At 54.4% G+C, this 20,844-nt stretch overlaps 1 protein-coding gene across 2 annotated transcripts in view; it reads right to left on the reverse strand.

The window, feature by feature from the left end:
* NOL4L (nucleolar protein 4 like) overlaps positions 1-20,844 on the reverse strand; it is a 67,372-nt gene that overhangs the window by 39,420 nt on the left and 7,108 nt on the right. For both annotated transcript variants that reach the window (XM_075516766.1, XM_075516768.1), the window contains exons 2-4: positions 9,424-9,579; positions 5,552-5,663; positions 1,085-1,194 (exon numbers count right to left, since the gene is read on the reverse strand). In XM_075516766.1, coding sequence (XP_075372881.1) covers positions 1,085-1,194; positions 5,552-5,663; positions 9,424-9,579 — 378 coding nt within the window. The remainder of the gene's footprint in view (positions 1-1,084; positions 1,195-5,551; positions 5,664-9,423; positions 9,580-20,844) is intronic.

A 20,844-nucleotide genomic window follows, 5' to 3' on the forward strand; every position in this document is an offset into this window, starting at 1 on the left:
CCAACACGTGCAAAGGAAAAAAGCTCCAAAACACAGAAGTGCTTCCTGTCAGATGCCGTTTTGTCCCCCAGCAAGAAGGTTTCACTGCTGAAGTGACGGAGGAGCTCGGTATCTCTCCGGCTCCTGTCAGCAAACCCGCATCTGGCATTTTACACCCTGGCAATGGATGCTCTAACCAATGTCCCTTTAGGGTGCCACCAGATAAAAGTACCCATCGGGCGCAACTTCACAGTTCAAGCTCTCAGCAATGTTTTCCACCGCTGCTCAATGCAAACTCTTTCACTTCTTGCAACTGGCAGTACTGTATGAGATCAGATTCAGGTTTCAGTGTGCTGGAAAGAAAATCCAGCACTGGCTTCCAGTGCAGATTGTGGGGAGCAAGTAAAACATACTTTTCTTTTTATAGACTGTTTCCATGGTGCACAGAGGTTCCCATAGCTAATTCTGCAGCTGCAGAACTTCAGAAAATTGCACAGCCTGGGTATAATCCTGTGGCTGTCTGCCCCATCCATTCCCAAATCAAAATCCAGTGGCTTAACACTCTCATCAAACAACTGAGCCTTCTCCCGCTTTGACACGAGAGCGGAGTGGCTGCGGTTGAACTTCCTCAAGTTGCCGATCAGTTTAAGAGAGCACCGGAGCAACCGAAGCAGGGTCTGGGTTTCAGACCCCGTCTGCTAAAGCTCCCAGGCAACTAGGAGGAGGTAAAGAAACAAATTCCTATTTGCCATATTTATTTTTAAGACAATTTCTTGGAAGAACTGCACGTCTAAAGAACAAGCAGACTGTTATAAGCAATAACTGCATCAACTCCATCTCTGCTCCTCTCCACTGACACGATGCTGAAGTAGCTCTGTTTGCTTTCCCTGAGCCAGAAGACCAGAGGCACGCTGCCCTCCCAGCTTCCACGCACCAACACTCGCTGTACTTGACCAGAGCCTGACCTGCCTGGACAAACCGGCCACTTCCAAAAGCATCCTCCAAAAATCGATGTGCCAAGCACCAGTCACTCCCTTCACCCCTTCAGCACGGGCAGAAACCCGCTCCGCGCCTCGCGCTGCCCTGCGCCCGGAGCGCGACTCACCTGTTCCTGCGAATTCATTACCCGCAGCTTCATTTGCTTCAGATAAGTAGAGGTGAGGGGCATGTTGTAGTCAATGATCCCAGAAACCAAAGAGGAAGGTGGTTCGCTCTCTGAAGAACAGAGGAAAAACTTTATTTAGATACAGGGATGTGGAAGCACAAACCTATGATGCGTTCTCATAATCGTTAAATATACGTACTTAGAAGCACTTCAAATCCCTAGCGAGAGCTGCTGCCCGCTGAGCTAAGGTTCCTATAAGACCACGGCCCCACCAAGAACATAATTACAGAACAGATGTTGTTTTGCAAAAAAAAAAAAGCATTGCTGTCACCTGCGGAAAAGACTACACATAATACATAATTTTTCAGTCTACCAAACTAGAATGTAGCAGAGGAAGAAACTGAGTCCTGCCGATGCCGCAGAAGCACTTCCATGCAAATGGGAATTATGCAGAGGTTGATGAACAAGAATATATTTGCAGCTTGCTTTAGCATTGCAAAGTCTTGCCAATTTTGCTGGGATTCCCTCAGGTAGGAGTTAACATTAAGGCAACTTATTAAGTATCTCTATCTGGTGATGAAGATTATTTTTAACACCCTCATTAAAACACAAACTTAATTTTAAAAATCTTTAATTTAAATTGTTCCTGTTGATTCCTCTGGCTGCATCATATTGAGCTCTAGAGATCGCTCTAGATTCAGACCACGCCTGCAGATCATTTTGTCTAGCCAGACCAGAAAAGTCCCCATAAAGCAAATTCTCAATGATTTTTCTGAATTCTCAAAGATTTGTCAGCTCTGCCATCATCTGGAAAGTGAACTTAAGCAACAACAGACGGGGAAGAAGCTGAAGGTGAACCGATGGTGGGACGTTTCCATTCCTGTCTTTGAATCTCCCTGGCTGGCTTGCATTTTCTGGGGTCACTGGTTTCACAGGCACCTCTGACACAGCCCCTTGAAAAAAGAGCCTTCACAAAATGTTTTACAGCACCTTAGAAAACCCATCAGCCCAAACATAATGGGCCTGCTTTTCAGAAATGCTGAATATCAAAAAATCCCAGTGAAACTCAGCAGACCTGAAGATGCTTCACATCTCTGGAAATATCAGATCTATCATGTCTGATTAAGAAACGACCTGACCCAAAAACTGTCTGTAACTGACTTAAACATCACATAGGTTTTGCAAACCTCCTTTATCAAGAGCCTACTTAGGGTCCATGGAAATACAATGATTTTTTCCAGGCCCATCTAATTCATCCCTGGGCAGCTGAAGCATTCCTGCCTGCGGACGCAGGAAAGGGTGGCCAGAGCTACTCAGGCCATCAGCTCACTCAACTATGAAGGTGCAAAGCTTTTAGGAACCTTGTAAACTAATTCCCCCCTTCTTTACTCATGGCTGCATATCACTGCTCGCTGTCATGCTTTGACCTATAGATTAATTAAAAGCATTTCTATGCCTCTACATATTAAGCACGCAAAGTAACCCATTATTCTACTGTGCAAGGTTGTTATCTTGTGGTGAAAAGATGCTAAAATCCCAGGGCAAGGGGTGCTCCTCGCAGTCTGGTTCTGCGGTGAAAGCGGAAACAGCTCCCAGGAACAAAATCTGCCACCTACCCAGGCTGGCTGGGGTCATCAGTACTTGAGTCTTTAAGAAGAGTTTAGGAAAGCATGTGCTAAGAGTAACAAAGAGGGAGCTGCTCTTGAAGCTCAGGCGGGGATGAGGTGAGTCTTTCAGACCTCTGAGGATGATATGTTGCTCCCCTGCCATCACCCACTTAATAGTTCAGTGCTGCAGAAACGAATGAGGCTCAACAGAAGCAGCTCAGCATCCTCACATGGGGAGGAAGAGGGAGGTAAATGATCTTCGGTGCTTAGATTCTGCCTGAAACCATCCTGATGTAAATCTGGAATAATCCCATTAGCAGGCGCAAATTTACTGTGAATTTGTGCAACTGCAACAGATAAGAGCTTTAGCCTAAGAAACCAAACCCTTTTTTTTTTAGGCTAACTGGAAAAGAAAGAAAATCTTTGTTTTAAAAAGGCCAGGGGGACTCCACGGGAACAATCCTCACATCCTACGTCACAAGAGGAGGCTACTGGAACAGTTCATTCGTCAAAAAGTTATCTATGTCACGTGCCCCACGTGTCGGACATACAGCTGGAACAGGCAGAATGGTTGAAAGTAAAATGGTTTCGATCCTAATTCCACACTTGTATAACTCCACTGGAATTAGTCCTAATTTAGTACCAGTGTAAAGAGACCACAGCGAAGGCCAGTGATGTTCAAAGTTTCCCATGAGCAAGACAATTTGCTTTTATGAATTATGTGGGTGCCCTGCGGGGTTTGATGTCAGATACGTTTAATTAGGGATTTTTGTGATCACAAATGAAATGTGTTGAGATTTGTTTAATAGGCAAGAGAAGTAGGAAGAGACAGGAATGACTCAAATTTTTTCATCTTACTGAGTTAAACTTTACCTATATATGCTTGTATGTGTGTATGCATGTGCACACACCTAGGTAATTCTTCTATGACCCCAATGTTTTTTTAGGTGATTTGCTCCTGATAAATTCCTGAGTATGTATTAGTGAAATCAGACACTCTTCCCCAGTAAAAATTACCTTATCTAATCTACTCCATGCATTTTCACAGGTACTTAGTCACTATTTAGGTATATCCAGAGCAGAAAGGCACTTTTGTCCTTCCATTCCTGGTGGGTAAGCAGCAGGACTTCTTATGTGCAGGATCCTTTGTTTTCCCATTTGACTAATTTTTAAGAGAACTGGTAAGGGGGAAAGCTTTATGAAAATAATTTATAATTGATATTAATTTATAAATTTGCTCAGGACAGCCAGACCTGAGCCTTGATCATGGTTCCCACAGCGAGGACTGCTCTGGGGAGGACACTCGGCACCTGCTGTTCTCTGAGCTGCCTCTGAGCCGGGACGGGTGCCGTCTCACTGGGGAGACGCAGGGATGGTGGGTGGGCAGGAGGGAGCCCCTGAAGGAACAATGACCCTTTTCATCAGCTGCCTCCCGATGACAATCCCTGAAAAGGGATCCCGAGCTCCGGGGCGGATGGCTCGGCTAGTGCCAGGCATTCAGTAAAGTGTCCCGTTTTGGGTCAAGCCAACAGGCGACATCCTTGTTGGCCTGACTCTCATCCCATCGCCCTTCCCGCCCACTGAGCCGACTGCTGCAGCCGCAGGACTTGGAACGTCCTGGTGATGGATGCAGCGCAACCAGTGCAAAGGGCAGGTTTGCTCCCAGTGAGGCCAAAGGCCAAAACTTCTCTTGACCTAACTGGAAAGAGGGATCGAGCCCTTAGCCAGCAGAGTGGGAAGTGCCACGGTAATGGAGCTTAGGCTAATAAATGTCACATAGGATTATTTGGGAGAGTTTATAAAAAATATAACAAGTACAAAGCATTTCGGTCACTAGCTTTGGATAGCTGGCACACATAATCCACTTGAACGGAACCTCCGGGCTGTCCGTAGCTCTGCTCCTAGCAGTAAACAGTCGTAAATCGGTATTTAATACTAGAAATTTTCTGTTGTTGAGTCCTTTGTTCATTTAATTCTGCTTCTCTGCTTGATAAGAGCTGCCAAATGAGCCCATTTGCCTTGACAGTTTTGAATAGTCTAACTCTCTGCAGTTTGCTTGTTTTTTTAAAGAAGCAATTTTGTTGAGTGAAACCTCTCAGAGTCAGTTTGATGCTTTGCACTTGATCATGAAAACAAGTTTGTAATTCAGCAAAACCCACACAAACAGCAACTTTAGCCATTTACTCTGGAAGAAAACCTGGTCCCATCTTATGCACTGCTTATATCTTTTAGGCCTAGGAGCTGCAGGTCGGTTCCGTTTACAAAAGAACCATAATCAGCCAACCACCACAACGGCCACGCTAGTTGGTTGTATACGTAGGCATAATGTAACTTTAATTACCAAAACACCTTGCGTTATTAAAAAAAGGATCATGACATGCATATCTATTAATTACTGCAAATTACTTCTTTATCAGAAACTTCAGTTATTCAGACCTATTCAGTGTCTTTCATTAAAATTTAATAGTTTAAAGGAAAAACTTTAGGTCACATTTTTCCAGAAGCCTAAGTTTCCACCCACACACAATTATGGGTTGATTGCAGACATATCTGAAGTATTTTTGACCCAAGATTTGTACGGTTGCACTGGGGAAGGTGGACTCAGAAGTGAAACTGCTGCCTGCTCAGAAAGAAAGCTAGACTGCTTCTGCTCTCTAAGCTGAAAACAGTGATGGATAAACCAGATTTAAGCATTTCTTTCAGGCTGGCTATAAAAGTGCCTGAAAAATAACACAGGTTAGGAAAACCATTTGGTAAAGAAGTATCTCATCGCTGGGGCGGTATCCTGACAGCTATCAGTGATACCATGCTGGTACAAAACGCTGTGTCAGCTCTGCTGACAGAATTCATTCGCCTTTACCTTTGGGCTCCAGTCCGTTGGAGTTGAAGTGCATCCTCTTCTGGCACTCGGTGCAACTCATCAGGAACCTGGTCACAGCTTCTCTCGGGAGAAAAGCATAGGTCTCTGCAATCTGGGAAAACAACGAGATGGCTGTACGTCCTGGGCGAGGGAGAACACCTAACGGAGAGCCGGGCGGAGGGCGCGGGAGACCATGGGCACCCTCCCACCTAGCCAAGACCTAGCCACCTAGCCCCCTCCCACCTAGCCTCACCAAGACCAGCAACGACTCACAGCAACGCACCGTTCCTGTCAGCCCGATCCTGGGACCCCTGTATCCCTCCCTCCACAGCAACTGGTGATGGAGGAACATTTTTGGGAGGGTAACTGGTGTGTCAGAGAGGCACCGAGATGCAAACAAACAGACCTTTGGACTCCCTGCGTAGCCACTCCTTCCCAGAAACTCCTTTCCGTTCCCCCTCGGAGCCTGGGAAGAGCGAAGCTACGAACATGTAAGAATCAGACGAGAAAGTAAGGTCTCGTCAGCTCTGTTTGCATTGTTAATTACCATCACACCAGTAACCTGAAGAATCCATTAATCTTTTGTAAGGGCAGGTCACTTTTTCCCACAATGACAATCAATTACTGTTAATAATACTTTGCACTTCTGTGACATATTTTATCTAGGGAATGGAAAACATTTTTACAAACAGTAATGAATTAAGTCTCCTGAACCTTTGTGGGATATTTGTATTTTACAGATGAGGAAAAGCTAAGGATAAATATTTAAAACTTGGATGCCTGAAGTTAAACACTGTATCCAGACCTAAGCACCCACAGAATGTGCCTGGCTATCACAGAGTCCTATTATTCCAATTAATCCCTGCCAGCAGCAATTTTACAGTATTTCTGAAGACCAAGACTAGGTTATTTGGAGAAGGAATGAAGCAATTTTAATGTAGATTTCTTTAAGGCCATAAGAAACCATCAAATCATAGAGTCTGACCTTCTGTGTAGCACAAGTCAGGGAACTTCACCCAGGTTCTCCTGCAGCCCAGTAGCCTGTGATTTGCCTAAAACATCTTCCAGGAAGACATCTGGTCTTAATTGGAAGGCATTAAGAGGTGGAGAGCCCACCTCTTACTTTGGGGTTGGTTCCTACGGTTAATCACCCATCCTGTTTGGTCTAAGTGACTTGTCCTAGCACGGCGGTTCCCAAACCAGGGGCCGTGACCCCAGCAGGGGTCACAGCACTTACAAGTGGGGTCATAAAGCAGACAGAAATTCAATTGTTCGTGCCAGTCCTCAGGGCCGCGAGCCCGGCAGAAGTGGGGCTCATAACGGGAAGCAGGGCTGCAACCAGACACCTCGCGAGCGACGGCTGGTGACGGGGGCCGAGCCAGGAGGGCAGCCCAGGATGTCCTGATCCCCCTCCTCTGGCCAGTGGGCATCACCCTCCCACCTTATTTTGTCAACAAAAATTAAAAAGACCTAAATTCCAAGCATTCTTCTATCCTACAGGAAAGGGTGATGCTTAAGCTGGGAATAAAATAATGATCTAGAAGAAGTGCAAAGGGGCAGAGGGTTTGCTTGATCATGGCTAAAGCAGCCCCGTGACCCGACTTTGCAGTGGGAGGGAGAGACATTCATCTCCACTGAGCGGCAGCAGAGCCCGAGGTTTTACACGCACGCTAACGCCAGATGGGTGGAAAGTTCAGGCAGGGACCTTGTCCCTGCCATTCAAATGGAGGATGCAGTGCCTGGTCCTCATGGGATTCTCCTTCTATTTAGCTACAGCCCCATCCAGCTCTGTTGTGACTGAGCGGCTGCCCAGCTCAGCCTTTGCCTCTGTGCGATATTTGTCGATGCACAAGCGCTAGGGACTCCCACAGAAACACTGAAATTAAGGGCCTGAAAATTGCTGGTGGCAAATGTGGTATTGTGGTGCAGGCAGGGAACCGTCCCTTCGCGCTGCCCGCGGGGCTGAGCCCAGCTTCCCTGCCTCTTTTGCTCCAGCAAGCCCACAGTCTCTGCTGCAAATGTTCAGCTAATTTTAGTGATACAGTTGTTATTTCTCAGCTGATTTGATGCTCTGCAGAGCAGACAGCTTCTTTGATGAGTTATCTCCCATCCAAACTCCCTTTCTGATTGCCTCCCTCCGGAGGTCACGGACAAGGGCAAACTCTCCAGTGCCTCTAATCAGAAACGGTGGGGAAAGGGAGAGGGAGAGAAACGGCAGGGGACACGGAAGCCTCCCGAGCTGACCGCCCAGCAGCATCCCTTTGTGCACCCCAGCCATGGCGGGGGCTGCGCTATGCAGCGTTTCACCTTCCAGACCCGGCTGCAAAGGCGCTCCAGGGAGACAGGGCATGAGCGAGGCCAGCCAGCCCAGCCAGCGGCGTCCTGCCAGGTCAGGAGGGGATACACACTGCTAATGTGATGATCTCAGCTCAAGAGGGAGACGGAGGGGTGGAGCGTGAAGCTCTCTGACTGCTGCGAGCAGGCCTGGGAAAGCAGACGGATCCAGCCTGCTCCCCCGAGGCTGTGCAGGGCACGGATTAGTCCTCCAGAGAGCTGAATTGAAGGAATTAGGGGAGGGTCGGAGTGGTCTGCTGGGGAAATGAGCGGAAAGTTTTTGAATTGGGGTCGTGCTGGTGGAGCCGCCCCCCTCGCGACTATAAAGAGGTCACCTGCCCCGGCCGGGGAGGGTCAGCGTGCGCCCTGGCCCCCGGCCCGCGCTCTGCCGCAGGGGCTGGAGTTGAGCACGCAGGGCACGGAGCGATGCCACGAGCGGTGGGCACGGAGCCCCGCTCCCCGGGGGCTCCCACCGCATGCGGGGGGCTGCAGAAACCGGGCTGCCCCTCCAGCACCGCCAGCACGCAGAGCTACCGATGGGCTGGGGACATATGCAGGCAGGACAGGCAGGACAGACTCCACCCCTGAGCCGGCTCCGGCAGCACACCGAGCCCTGCATAATCTCAGGCATTATCGCAGAGACCAGGGCAGCCTGCACAGACCTCTCCAAGATGATGTATACACCAGAGACACGAGCTGCCAGCCAGCCACTTCTGTCTCTAAGCGACCTGGTCCTTAGGGCTGTGGGATTCAAGGGAGTAGCTCGGTTTTGGACAGTAAATTCAGCTCTTCTTGTAAAAGGAGAGCCCAAATGTTTGCATCGAAGGGCTGTGCAGAGTCAGGAGAAACAGTAAGCTCCCTGGAGAAGCACACTTCAAGCTAAATTATTCCTGACCTAACTAGAGTGGTTTCAGGATGGATAGAGCTGGTTCCCAGCATCCATGGAGCACCTGACGAGACCTAGCTCGGTGCCTGCCTCCATCTTGTAACAGAGGCAACCCAGGATGGGCTGGTGAGAGCATCCACTCGGCCAGGGAAGAGGGGCAGGCTCCAGCCGTGCACCAGTCCCCTTTCTGCCTGCTCCTGCCTTTCAAGGCCCACACGAGACGTTTCCCTCCGGCCAAGGGAGACAGGGAGGCAGATGGCACGGAGCAGAGTGCGCAGGGGACTGGGCAAACATCCCCTCGCCCATCAGTGATACTGAGCATTTCTCTTTTTCTTTTTTTTCCCCCCAGACATGTACAGTTGTCTTTGTATGATTCACTTGGTCTTTCCTCTCCAAGCAGCCGTACCGTTGTGCTGCCTCTGCAGCCCGGTTTCCCGTCTCCCGAGCACAGCTGCTCTGCCTTTAAACGACTCCTTTCTCACGCCTCCCCGCACAGGCAAACAGGACTCTCTTTCGCCTCTGCCTCCTGCCAGCGGCTCCGCTTCTACCTGCCCTCCCGTCCCCATCCCCGCGGGATGCCCGCTCCCACGGCCCCTCTGCCCCTTCGCTCCCAGCCCCTCGCTGCCCGGGGCACGCGAAGGGGGAGTCTCACCGCTCGGTAGGTTTTCTTCTGCCCGGCATGTTTGGGTGCTTTGCCCGGCTCCGACGAGCTCTCCACATGCATCGAGTATATGATGTCAAAGAAATCTTCCACCACAGCCACGCGTTTCAGAGAGATGCCCTCGGGCTCCGACAGTCCATCTGCCCCCTACAACAGTGCAGGCAAGTTGAGTTAGTGTCAGGGATGGGTGACAGGGGTGACAAGATCGGCCCGGGGCTAAGGCGGTTGGAGGGGGCAGAGTCACGGTGCTCCAGCCCCGGGCTGCCTTGGGCACGGGGGATGTGGGGGATAAATTAAACGGTGCTCCAGGGAGGATCCTGCTGTAGCCAGGGCAGTGGCGGCTGCTGCTGTTGTGCTGCTAAAGCTGCCAGTGAAATTGGGCCAGGAACAAAAACAAGGGAAGAGTCCAGAGTGGAACCGATTGAGAAATTCAATTTTCATAATTTGGGATGATTTCACTAGGTGGGGAAGAGGCAGAGGAAGCTCTTTGGACCTGCACATGGTACTAAACCATCCTGGGAAGCCCCACAATGTGGGGCACCCTCGCTGGCTGCAGTCCCTGCGGACACAGATCGACCGGCAGGACAAGGTTTCACTGTGATGCCAGGATACGGCCCCTAAAGGAAGGAGACAGAATCGCCCTCCTTCCCTGCACTGACCTTTCCAAGGCACCCTCCCTCTCTCGCATACGCAGAGCAGCTGAGCGCTGGCAGCAGCAGCACAGCTCTTTGTGTGTTAGGATGTGCTGGAGAGCAGGAGGCAGTAATTCTGCCACACGGCAGTGGTGACAGACTGGTGGGAGTGGGAAGTGTGGGGAGCAGTGCTCCTCCAAGCTGACTGGCATCAACGGTGTCAGCTCACACTGGCAGGGTGTGCCGCGGGAAGGGGAGGCCGCCTTGGGTACCCGGCAGCTGCTAACGGTGCTCCGGCACAAAGCACCGGAGCGGGAGTGCTAATGGGAGGTAGTCGGTGGCTGCTTTAACGGCTGGGGGTACTGAAAAAGGGCCAGGCTTTGGGAGGTCGCCTAGCTTTTTCCTTGAAAAAATGCCACTGTTGCATAGAGAGCTGTAGATATATAAATATATATATGTTATGTACACATATACATACACACATATATATACACTGCGTCCCTTTGAGGCCTGCTTTCCGAAAAGGTATGCATAGACGCCGCCCAGCTGGTACGCACCAGGCTGGTGAGCAGCAACCTGCACATCTAAATGACCTGCAAACTACCTTTTTCACATGCATTCACGCATCTGTGATGCAGGCAGAGGCTGGCAGAGGTCTGCATGCAAGGGGAACACCCAATCTCCTAACCTTTATTTCTTGTTGTTATTAGTGGTTGGGCTCTGTGTATCTTACACGGTCTATAGATTGAATAAATGCTCTCCTTAAGCTACCAGTCAAGGGACTCTCAAAAATCAATCATTCAGAGGCACCGCTTTCTGCTAAAGACTACCCAAAATCTTGGGGAAGCAGTCCTTTAATGTAAAGTGCTGCCTATTAAAGTTGGCTCCTCACCCCAATTTCGGAACAGACGCTGCCTGTACTGGGCACAGACTGCAGTGGGACGGGTCGGCGTGCTCACCCGGGACACGGGCACGAGGATTTTCCAACACAAACCACCTCTGCCTTCCCCAGGGAGCCCTGAGCCGTATATAAAGGTGGCTGTAACAAAGAGAATATTGAGAACGAACACAAGGGGCAGGGTGGCAGCGCTGCCGTGGTGGGGGTCGGGAAACTTTGCCCGAGGGATTGTCTTTGAGGAATATAGATCTAATTTCTTCTGTCACCGTTTGGGGAGTTTCACTTTAATCGAGGGCATGGGTATTCCCCTGCCAAGGAGGAGCGGGCATTAGGAGGCTTCCTACTGACCAATAATCCTCAGAGCAGGGTTGAAATGAGGATAATTACAGAAACAGGACAAAGGAAAATGCATCAGGAGAAAAGCACAGTCAGATGAAACAAGCAGAGCCCTCAAAATTAAGGTTGCAACCAACCCCCTGCGCAAATCACTATTTCCAGGGCCATCCCAACCGACTAACACTCTCCTCCCTGCACGGCCAGCGGTTCCCTATTTCGTCCTCGGTTTCAGAATGAATGCAGTTAAGGTAACCTCAGAGTCTGGGCATCGCTACAGCCTCTCTGCTCAGCCAGCGCTGCCTTCCTCTCCACCCCGGCTGGATGCCGGATGCCGGAGCTGCCTCCTCGACATCCCATTCCCTGCAGCGACCCTCCCCTGACTCCTCGCCTCTCTCCATCCCCTCATCAGCCTTGTGACTTCTCCCCCCGTGATGATTATTTAGCTCTGGGAAGCAGGTGAGATGCATGCGGTATCAAAGCCACTGGATACAAGAAGCTGTATCGAGTCAAGTGCTTCTAGGATTACAGAGGTTTATATCTGGCAATATAACCAAATGTTGACCTAGGATTTAAGAGGACACACGCGCTATAGAGTACCTCTCAGAGGGCCCACACCCCTCTGGTTCCTCCTTCCACACCCAGTATTGCTCATGAGTATTCAAGGCATGAGTCAGAGCCCATAATATCTCAGAACGGCTTAAAAACCCTTAGGTTTAAAAAGCAATAAAAATGCAGTTGGGAAGAAGGATGGCGGTAAGGGATGCTTTTACCCCTCCTGGTGTTGGGGCTTTATTGGAAGTCACCTGCCCCCAAAATGCATAAAAGATTTCAGGTGCAAAGCTCAGCCGTGAGATAAGCGCTTGGAAGCAGGCGGCATTTCAGGTGCTGAGGAGAGGAAGTCCCTTTGCCACCTTACAGGCACCCCACGTTTGCCCAGCACTGATTTGTCTCTCCCCCTTCCCAGTCTCTCCTTCCTTTCCGCCCCTGCGCACCCCATCCCGCAGGTCTCACCCCCTTTCTCCTGCCTCCTCCCCACCTTCCCAGCATCCTTAACGCTCGCTCTCTCCTCTCACCTCCTCTCCTCCAGGTTCCCCATCAGGTCTCTTTCCTCCCCCGTGTCCTTTGTTTTCCCCATCTCCTCGAGTCCCACGTTCCTTCGCTTGCCTCCTCCTCACACCTCACGAGCCCCCGTAGCCCCCCGTCCCCCTGCCCTCTGCATCGGCCCCCTGCAGCCACCCCCTCCAGCCTCTCGCGGGGCCCCACTGCCTCGGTCCCTCCTGCATCGCCCCTGCCCTCCACGTACCCCGCGCCATCTCGCCGACCCCGGCCACCCCCAGAGCCCTCGGCTCGCCCACCTCCCGCTCTCGGGCAACCGGGCTCTGTCTACAGCCGGGAGCAGCGCCGGGAGGTGGCTGTTTCGGGCCGGGGTTGCCTCACCGCCCCGCGCCCGGGGACCGGTGGCCGTCCTCACCGAGGCCGGCGTGGCCGGTGAAGAGCGACGGGAGGCGACAGCCATTTCAGGCGGGGAAGATGTCCCGGGGCGAGGCACGAGGACGGGCAGCGCCACCACACACGCGGCTGGGGACCGGCCGCGGCGCTGGCAGCGCTCGCCCGCCACACGCCGAGCCCCGGCCCCGGCATCTTTGTTCTCGGCAGCCGCCCTCGCCCTGCCCTCCCTCCTGCCTGCGGCTCCCGCCGCCGAGGGCACGCTCGACCCCCGTCCCCCGGGGCCTGCTCGCAACCGCCCGGCCCGCCGCGGGTTCCCCTTCCCGCCCTCTCCCCTCCGTCCTCCGCAGGCAGCCCCGCCGCCGCGCGGGGCCGGGCCCCTCGCCCTCCACCTCAGGGTGCGGGCGGCCCGGCTCGGCCGTGAGGGGACGGGGACGGGGGGGTGCCCGGCGCCGCCCGCAGCGCCCGGCCAGCCCCGTGCGGCGGCGGGGCCCGGTGCCGGGCGCGGCCGGCCGGCAGCGCGGCGGTGACATCTGCCGCGGCGGCGGGGAGGGAGGGAGGGAGGGAGGGAGGGGGCCCCCCCCGCCCGGCCCGGGCTGAGGCCCGCCGGCAGGTAGCGGGGTAACCATGGCAACCGGCGGGGCCGCGCGCTGCCGGCGGTAATCCGCTCCCCCGGGCCGGGCCGGGCCGGGCCCGCCGCCGGCGCCTCCTCACGCCCGCCCGGGTGCCCCCGCGCCCGCAGGGCCCCGCCCGGCACCGGCCGGCCACGGGCAGGGCCCCCGCGCCGGGGCCTCAGGCTGCGGACAGGGCCCGCGACACGCCCGGCCCCTGGCAGCCTCCCGGGCAGCAGGCACCCGGGGGCCCGCACCTCACCGACCGCGGGTGCGGGCAGGCCCCGGGGACAGGGCAGGCTGCTGCCGCCCCCAGTCCCCCGCCACCCTGCTGCTCCCCTCGCCGCCCGAGCCCCCCACGGCAGCCCTGCAGCGTCTCCCACGTGGACCTGCCCTGCCTCAGAGCCCGACAGCGGCATCCACACGCGTCCATGGCTGCCCTCCTCCACCCAGCCGGCTCCCAGCGACCCGCTGGGTCTCTGCAGGCCCCCGCAGCCATTCCTCAGCTGCCCGGCATCTGTGTGAAAACTGTCATAATTGGAGGGATTCGCAGCTAAACTGCAGCACTCACGCAAACTGGGTTTTCGGCAGGGCAGCGGGTCTAAGGCCGGCAGCTGCCATCCGATCCCCTCCGCGCTGCCCCGCGGTGACCTCCACCCCGAGCCCCTGCGCGCTGCCACCGCCCCGTGCGAAACCAGACTCCCAGCTCAGGGCAGCTCCAGAGAGAGGCCAAGGGATGAGCAGCAGGCTCCGTGCAAGGAGCTCCCCGTCCCTGCAAGCCCTTCCCCGCCTCGGACTCTCTGATTTGGGAGAATCTGGGAGGATTTAATCTGAGCTGGAAGCCAGGGAGCCAGCTCTCCGAAGACTGAGCGCTCCGAGCTCCTCTTCAGACCGACTGGTGGGGGATACTGCTGCAGGATCCGGTACCTGCCTGGGCTGGGCTCAGCAGCCTGGAGGGTCCTGGCTGTGCGCTGGCACCGGCTGGCAGGGGCCGTCTCTGCCTCCTCCAGCGGGGCTGGCAGCTCTCCTGGGGCCCGGGAATCTGCCCCCGCTTCGCTGCTCCCCAGGGAAGCATCCCTCTTCAGAGGAGGGTACGCGGGAGGGCCACCAGGCAGGGGGTGCTGGAGCAGGAGCGGGATGGGAGGGAGTGCCGACTGCTTCCCCATCTGCTGTGTTCAACGGCAGATAAAACGCTGCCCTGGCCTTCGCGCGAGGGGCTGATACCAGCCGAATTCAGCTTCCTGTGAGTCAAAAGACGCTTCCTGCCAGCAGAGCCCTGCCTGATAATGGCTGCACTCTGTTCTCTGGCCAGGGAGCAGACCCTCTGCCCTCGCCTCTTCTCACACTTCCCACATGAAAGCACTCGTCTCCGTATCTCCCAACCGCAGCATCTCCCCCCCCAGCACAGAGTCTCCCAGCACGTTAAACTCTAATTTCCCGCTGCTGGCTGGAAGGGCCGCGGTCACTCTCATCCCTGGGACACCCGAACGGGAGGTTTGGGGCCAGCTGTATCGAGCTGCCCCTCAAGGTCACCTCCCTCGCACGCAGGAGAGAGGCACTGTCGTTCGCTCTGCCTGCGTTCCTGCTGCCCACCGGCAGCGGGGCATGGCTGCCGTCCCCCAGCTGGGTCAGGATCAGGGTTCCGCGGTCCTGCGCTGGAGCGAGCGGCCCCACGGCGCAACTGCGGGTTCCCCAGCCCACGCCCGGCAGCGCTATCTCTGCGGCAATCAGCCGTCCCTCGCCCTTACTGTAAGCCCTTGGTGGTTCCCTTTGCTGCGTGCGCAAAGGTGCCGTCACATACCCGTTTTGAGATTAGCAAACTTGGGTTTGTGTTTTATCTGAGCGCTCTGCTGCTCTTTTCTCTTTAAGGTACCTTTCTGATTTCCTACACGTTGTGTTTTGTTCTACGGAAATTTCTGTTCTTCAGAAAAAAATTATCAGCTGTAAGGGGGAGTGGACGCGCACAGGAAAAAGCAGTTGGCACCTACAGAGGACAGAAACTGCGACATACAGCAAGGGATGAAATCCTGCCGTGCCGTCAGAGACATCCCCGAGATGATACCTCGCGTCCATCCCCCTGGGCAGCCCACCGCCTCCCCGGCTGCCTCCCCTGCCCGGCGCCGCGGGTACCACCAGCAGACGGAGCGGCGAGCGCGTGGAGCACAGCCCACCTCTGCGATTACTCCTTCTGCACAGGCTTCGGTACCGAAACAGACGTTTTATTTCAATATGGACTCTTACAACTTTTGATCAAGAAACTGTTCTTGGTACTTCTCATCTCTGGGAAGTCAGCCCTTGATTGGCTTCTATATTTAGACTTCTCCAGGGCTTTAGGAAGTTCACTCCTCCTGGTATTTAGGTGTAGGATGAAAGCAGCTTTTGCGGGGGATATGTTAAACCACAGCAGGCTCCCTCTGCTAATGCTGCGAGGAGAAAGAAGAGCTAGATTCCTCGAACTTCCCTCTTCCTCTTGTCCCTCATGCCACGGGCACAGTGCGTGCCTTAGCAATAGGCACTGGGGAAATGCTAGGCTGAGAACAGGATCAGCTGTATTGCTCATAACAAAAAGAACCCATCAGAAGAATACGGGAAATGCTCTCACTTACAGGTTTTGCTCTTTTTTCTCCTGGAAATATTTCGCTGGGAAATTTTTCTGGCCATTTCTGGTTGAAAAATGGGGGAAAAGCGGTTGCTAAAATGTTGATGATGTTTCTCTGTGGTAAGCATTTACATCATTTTGCACGAACCACCAGGCAAACATGAAGCCCCGTCCTGCGCTAACAGCTACAGTCCTACTTACTGCAGTGAAAACAGCCCCGGCTCTGCTGATCAGCTGAGTTTCACTCCAGCCCAGGAGAGTTAATTTCTCCAGGGGAAACCAAAGCACAAAGAACAAGTCATTTTCCCAAAGCTACGCGTTGACTCAGGCCGGGAGCCGGCGGACCGGCGTGCCCAAGGCCCCGGCCGCCAGCCTGCGCTGGGTGCATTTGCATTGTTTCTCTACCCAGAACTGCACACAATACTTTTTTTTTTTTTTGCAAAGTAAATACTTCCTTGTGAGGGGGAGCCGGGCGCATTATTTTTAGACAGCAAACAAAGCTGAGGTGTATGTCTTTCAGTGGGGGACAGGCGCCTCTTACGAGCGAGCTGCTCTTTCAGCAGCCGCAGCTGAGCCATCGAGATAGGTCCGGGCCTTTGCTCTGACCTCGGCTTATTCCTCTCCCGGCTCCCAGGCCTAGGAATGAAAACACGGTGGCCTGGGAGGGGTGAGCCTGGAAATGGCAGCCCTGCCTCCGGCTGCGGAGAGGGCCCAGGTGGGCTGCGAGCTTTGCTGCAGGGGAGCTTTGCTGCAGGGCGCCTTGCCGGCTGGTGCCGAGAGGAGGTGGACGGGGAACGGGGTCTGGTGGATGGCTGCTTCCCCGGGGAACCGGGCTGCCCTCCATCCCAGGCCTGCCCGGAGGAGGGAGAAGAAGTCCGGCAGGCAGAGAGGCTTGCTCGGATGCCTGCTCAGAGGCTTGCTCGGATGCCTGCTCTGCCCGGGAGGCAGAGGACATTTTGCACTGCGCAGGAGAGCAGAGCTGCCTCCCTGCGAGCACCGGGCTGCGTGCTGGCAGGGGAAGCCGGAGGAGCAGCTGGATCTGGCACACAGAGGTAAGCGCAGCGCTCCCCAATAAACATGACCCCGTGCCCGCCTGCCAGGAACGAGCGGGGAGCCGGCGCTGCCCTGCCTGCGCTGTGCTGCCTGCGGGCAGGGTTACAGGGCAGGCCAGCAGGCTGTTTCAAGGGTAACAAAATACTGGGTGCCGTGGAGCAGCCTAACCTGCCGTCGGAGCGCCGTTTCTCTTGGGTTTGGTGAGAAAGGCTGCTGCGACCTCGTGAGCAGAGCACCCGACTGACCTGCCCCGGGGCCGTGGTCTTCCCACCCGTCAACTGGGGACCACTGCACCGCTCGGCTCTGCGGAGCACCGTGACCCGCGTGGGAGAAGTGTCGTGCCGTGGCTTGCTAACAAGGAAGGCATCACGGACATTATTATTTGGGGATTATTATAATGTTGCGGTATTTTTTACTATTTTGAAATAGGTAGAGTTAAAACATGAGTGTTTGTTTTTTTAATAAATCTGTGAAGATGGCTAGCAATTGCTTAATGTCAGTTGGATCTTGTTTTAGGTGATTGGGGGGAGCATGCTGCAGGGGTGGGAAAAAGGGGGAAAAACGGTAGACTGTATTTAGAATTAGAAGAGCATTTATATTCCATAGCATCCTGAAAGAAATCTAAAAAATATTGAAAATATATCGCTGTAACACAAACTCAGAACACGTTTAGAGCTGGCTCTTCCCTGAAGTAACTTATCACTGTGAGCAATCTCCACAGCGCCGAGGCACTAATCTAATAAAGATCACCACCAAAGCAAAATCTTTCAAGTTGGAGGGGGACAAGGCATTGTAAGGAGTGATGAGGTTACCTGTCACAGCAAGGTGACCCCTCTCTTCCTGGGAATAGACCCAGCAGTGTTAGGGCAGCCGTGCGACATCATCATACCTACAGCGAGGACACGGTGATGTCAAAATGAAACTAAGTAGGAGGAGGCACAGAGCAGCAGCGGCAGTTCAGCTCATCAGCGGCAAGCAAAATTATGTAAAATAAGTTACAAACGATGCTACAGTGAATCAAGGTCAGGCGGGGCTGAGTCTGAGCCCTGGATGCATGGCACCCTGGTGTCAGCTCCCCGTTCCCTGGCAATTGGGAGTACGTGGGCCACAGTCGGAGACTCCCACAGGAACGGCAAGATGTGCCTCTAGGAAAATGCTGACGGCTCAGCAGCCGTTCGCGGGGGGTGAAACGCCTGCACGCCCTCCCCTCCCAAAACCCAGCCTCCTCGCCAGGTAAGGGCACTGCAGGACTTGAGCTGTGCCGTGCCGCGGTGGCTTCAGCACAGCCCAGCCCTGGCGCCAGAGCCTGGAAATGCCGATCTCCCGCTTTACACCCCAGCACCACCACGTCGCTTGCTGCTGCTCCCCGTGAGCGCGCGCTGGGTTCAAGAATACTGCGCCTTACGTGCAGACGGTGCTGAACCACGACGGTCATGCCGGACTCCACCACCCCCTTTCCCAACACAGGAACCCAGCAAAACACACGGCCCCTACCCTCGGTGAGAGCAGGCGCCTGCCGTCGTCACCGCGCGCATTTGTTCTGGGCTGCGCACGGGGCTCTGCAAGGGTGGTGGGTCCTATACAGGGAACTGCAGAGGCACGGGAGAGAGGCGTTGATGGAAATCTGTTAGGTCTCTCCCTGCATTCAGGTAAACCCCCTCTGTATTCTGGATGTTTCCAACATAACCACACAAGGTGGACCCCAACTCTCCAAAATCCGAGCTCTGACTTGTAAATAACGCCCAGGAAGGATCCCCCATTAACCTGGGATGACCAAGTGGATTTTTTTGAGCTCTTGACTGAGACTACACGTGGGGGGAGCAGAAGTCAAGCGTGTTCTTTAACGCTCCGTCGTGGTAATCCATGCACAGAGAGCCCTCTCCCAGCTCTGACACAGGCCAGCCGTGTCCTGTCGCATCTGGTCGAACAGCCACATCACCGCTGGCTGGACACACGGGTCACACGGAGCAGCCTCGCATCTGGGTCCCCTTGGTTTTCTGTGAGTGAGTCTCCAAAGAGGGATGCTACTGGGAGCGGAAGAAAGGGAGGGCAAACCAAATGGGGCAGGGAAGCCAGACAATTAATATAACCTGCCCTCTGCGTGAGGAATAAATTGGCAGCTGACAGGTTATAATCTGTGCAAGCAGGATCTTCACAGGAGAGGTGAAGGCTCCATTGGGGGCCAATTGGATGGTTAATTAGGAGGACAAAGCGGAGGATTCGTGAAAATGTTTATGAAGCAGTGCTCGGCAAGGGAGCCTCTGAGAAACGCTCACCAGAGAGGAGTTGCTTTTGGTTAGGAGGAGGAAACACGAGGGTGAAACAGCAGAACCGAGCACCGAGAGAGAAAATAGCAATGCAAATGTCCGTAAGGGGGACGGGGGATTCCCAAGTGCAGTGCAGAGGAGTTCAGGGAAGGACCCTGTGACATTTAATTTTTCTAGAAATACATGGGCCGTGTCCTCCCTCTTCCTCCTCCCTCCCTGGTCCCCACCCCTGTGACCAAAAAAGCCGGGGCAGTGCGAGCAGCCTCTCGAGGTGGCTGGCAGGCAGCCGCCGCAGCCAGCCAATCGGCGCTGCGTTCAGCGTGCAGAGAAGGGCACGAGGCAAGCAATTAAACCGAAGCTTTGATTAGGACTCACAGATGACTGCTTGTGTTAGAAATGCCTGAGCTTCTTTAAGCGTCTTGGCGGTGGCTGGAGCTGGCCTGATCCCCCATCCCCTCCTCGGCGCGTTGCTGCTGCAGCAGGAGCGTGACTGATGCTCTCTGTCCCACACACGGCTCCGAGAGCTCAGAGGTAGGAACCAGTTGCTAAGAGACAGGACTGTACTTTCCAGCCCACATCCAGACCTTTGTCACCAGCTCAAGGGCTTTCTGCTGGATCAAAACGCCCGATGCAGGTGAGCGGGAGCCGGCACGCCTCCTCCCAGCCCGGCACAGCCGCCCGGTCCCGGCTCGGGGAGCCGCACGACCGGCATCCAAACTGATGATGGGAATGACAAACCCGAAAGCGTCCGCAAGGGACCAGCTCCCCCGGGCTGGCTGCTTGTCCCAGTGCTGCGAGACTGCAAACTGGAACGCCCTGGCCGTAACTGGGCACCAATGCGGACGGTACCCGCAGCACCAAGAGCCAGAAGGTTTGGGATGGCTCGACAGCGTGGATGCGTGGATGACTCGGGGTTTGCTTTGAGACCCCTCCTTCAAGTGCAAGCCAGGAGAGGAGTCCCAACCATTATTCTCCTTTTTATGGGGGGTGCCAGATGAGTCTGAATTCATTTTTAGCCCGGAGACTCCCTTAACAGAGACCCATCACCATATCTGGCAACCGGAAAGCCCAAACTCTGAGCCACAGTGACTGAGTTACTCTGCCTTCCCCAGAAAAACCCCACTCCCTCCTGGCGAGGAACGGGTCCATCTGAGCCGCTAGCATGCCTCTGCCTGTGTGTCGGGAGGGAAACGCATCCTTCTGGGCTGCCGAGCTGAAGCAGAGCAAGGACAGAGAGAAACCATTCAGGCAGCGTCTCGGTTTCCCAACTGTCATTCCGTGAAAGGCCCTGTACCGCGCTGGTAAGACACCACCAGCCTCCGCTACCTTCCAGCGACCGCTGCCTTAATCTCAGACACGCAGGAAAGAAACCATTACACCAAACCTCTGCTCTTGCTGTCTGCTCCCATATGCACGCACATACAGTCTGCAGCTATTTCTCCTCAAATAAATTGCTACTCTTTGGCAACAGCCATAAAAGTGGAAGTCAGCAGCATTCCGACAACGATTTTGGCCAACAGATACCTGCCCGCGCTACAATCAGCTAATTAAACCAGACACCAAAACTCAG

The sequence above is a fragment of the Mycteria americana genome, chromosome 14, assembly GCF_035582795.1.
Source record: "Mycteria americana isolate JAX WOST 10 ecotype Jacksonville Zoo and Gardens chromosome 14, USCA_MyAme_1.0, whole genome shotgun sequence".
Lineage (NCBI taxonomy): Eukaryota > Metazoa > Chordata > Aves > Ciconiiformes > Ciconiidae > Mycteria > Mycteria americana.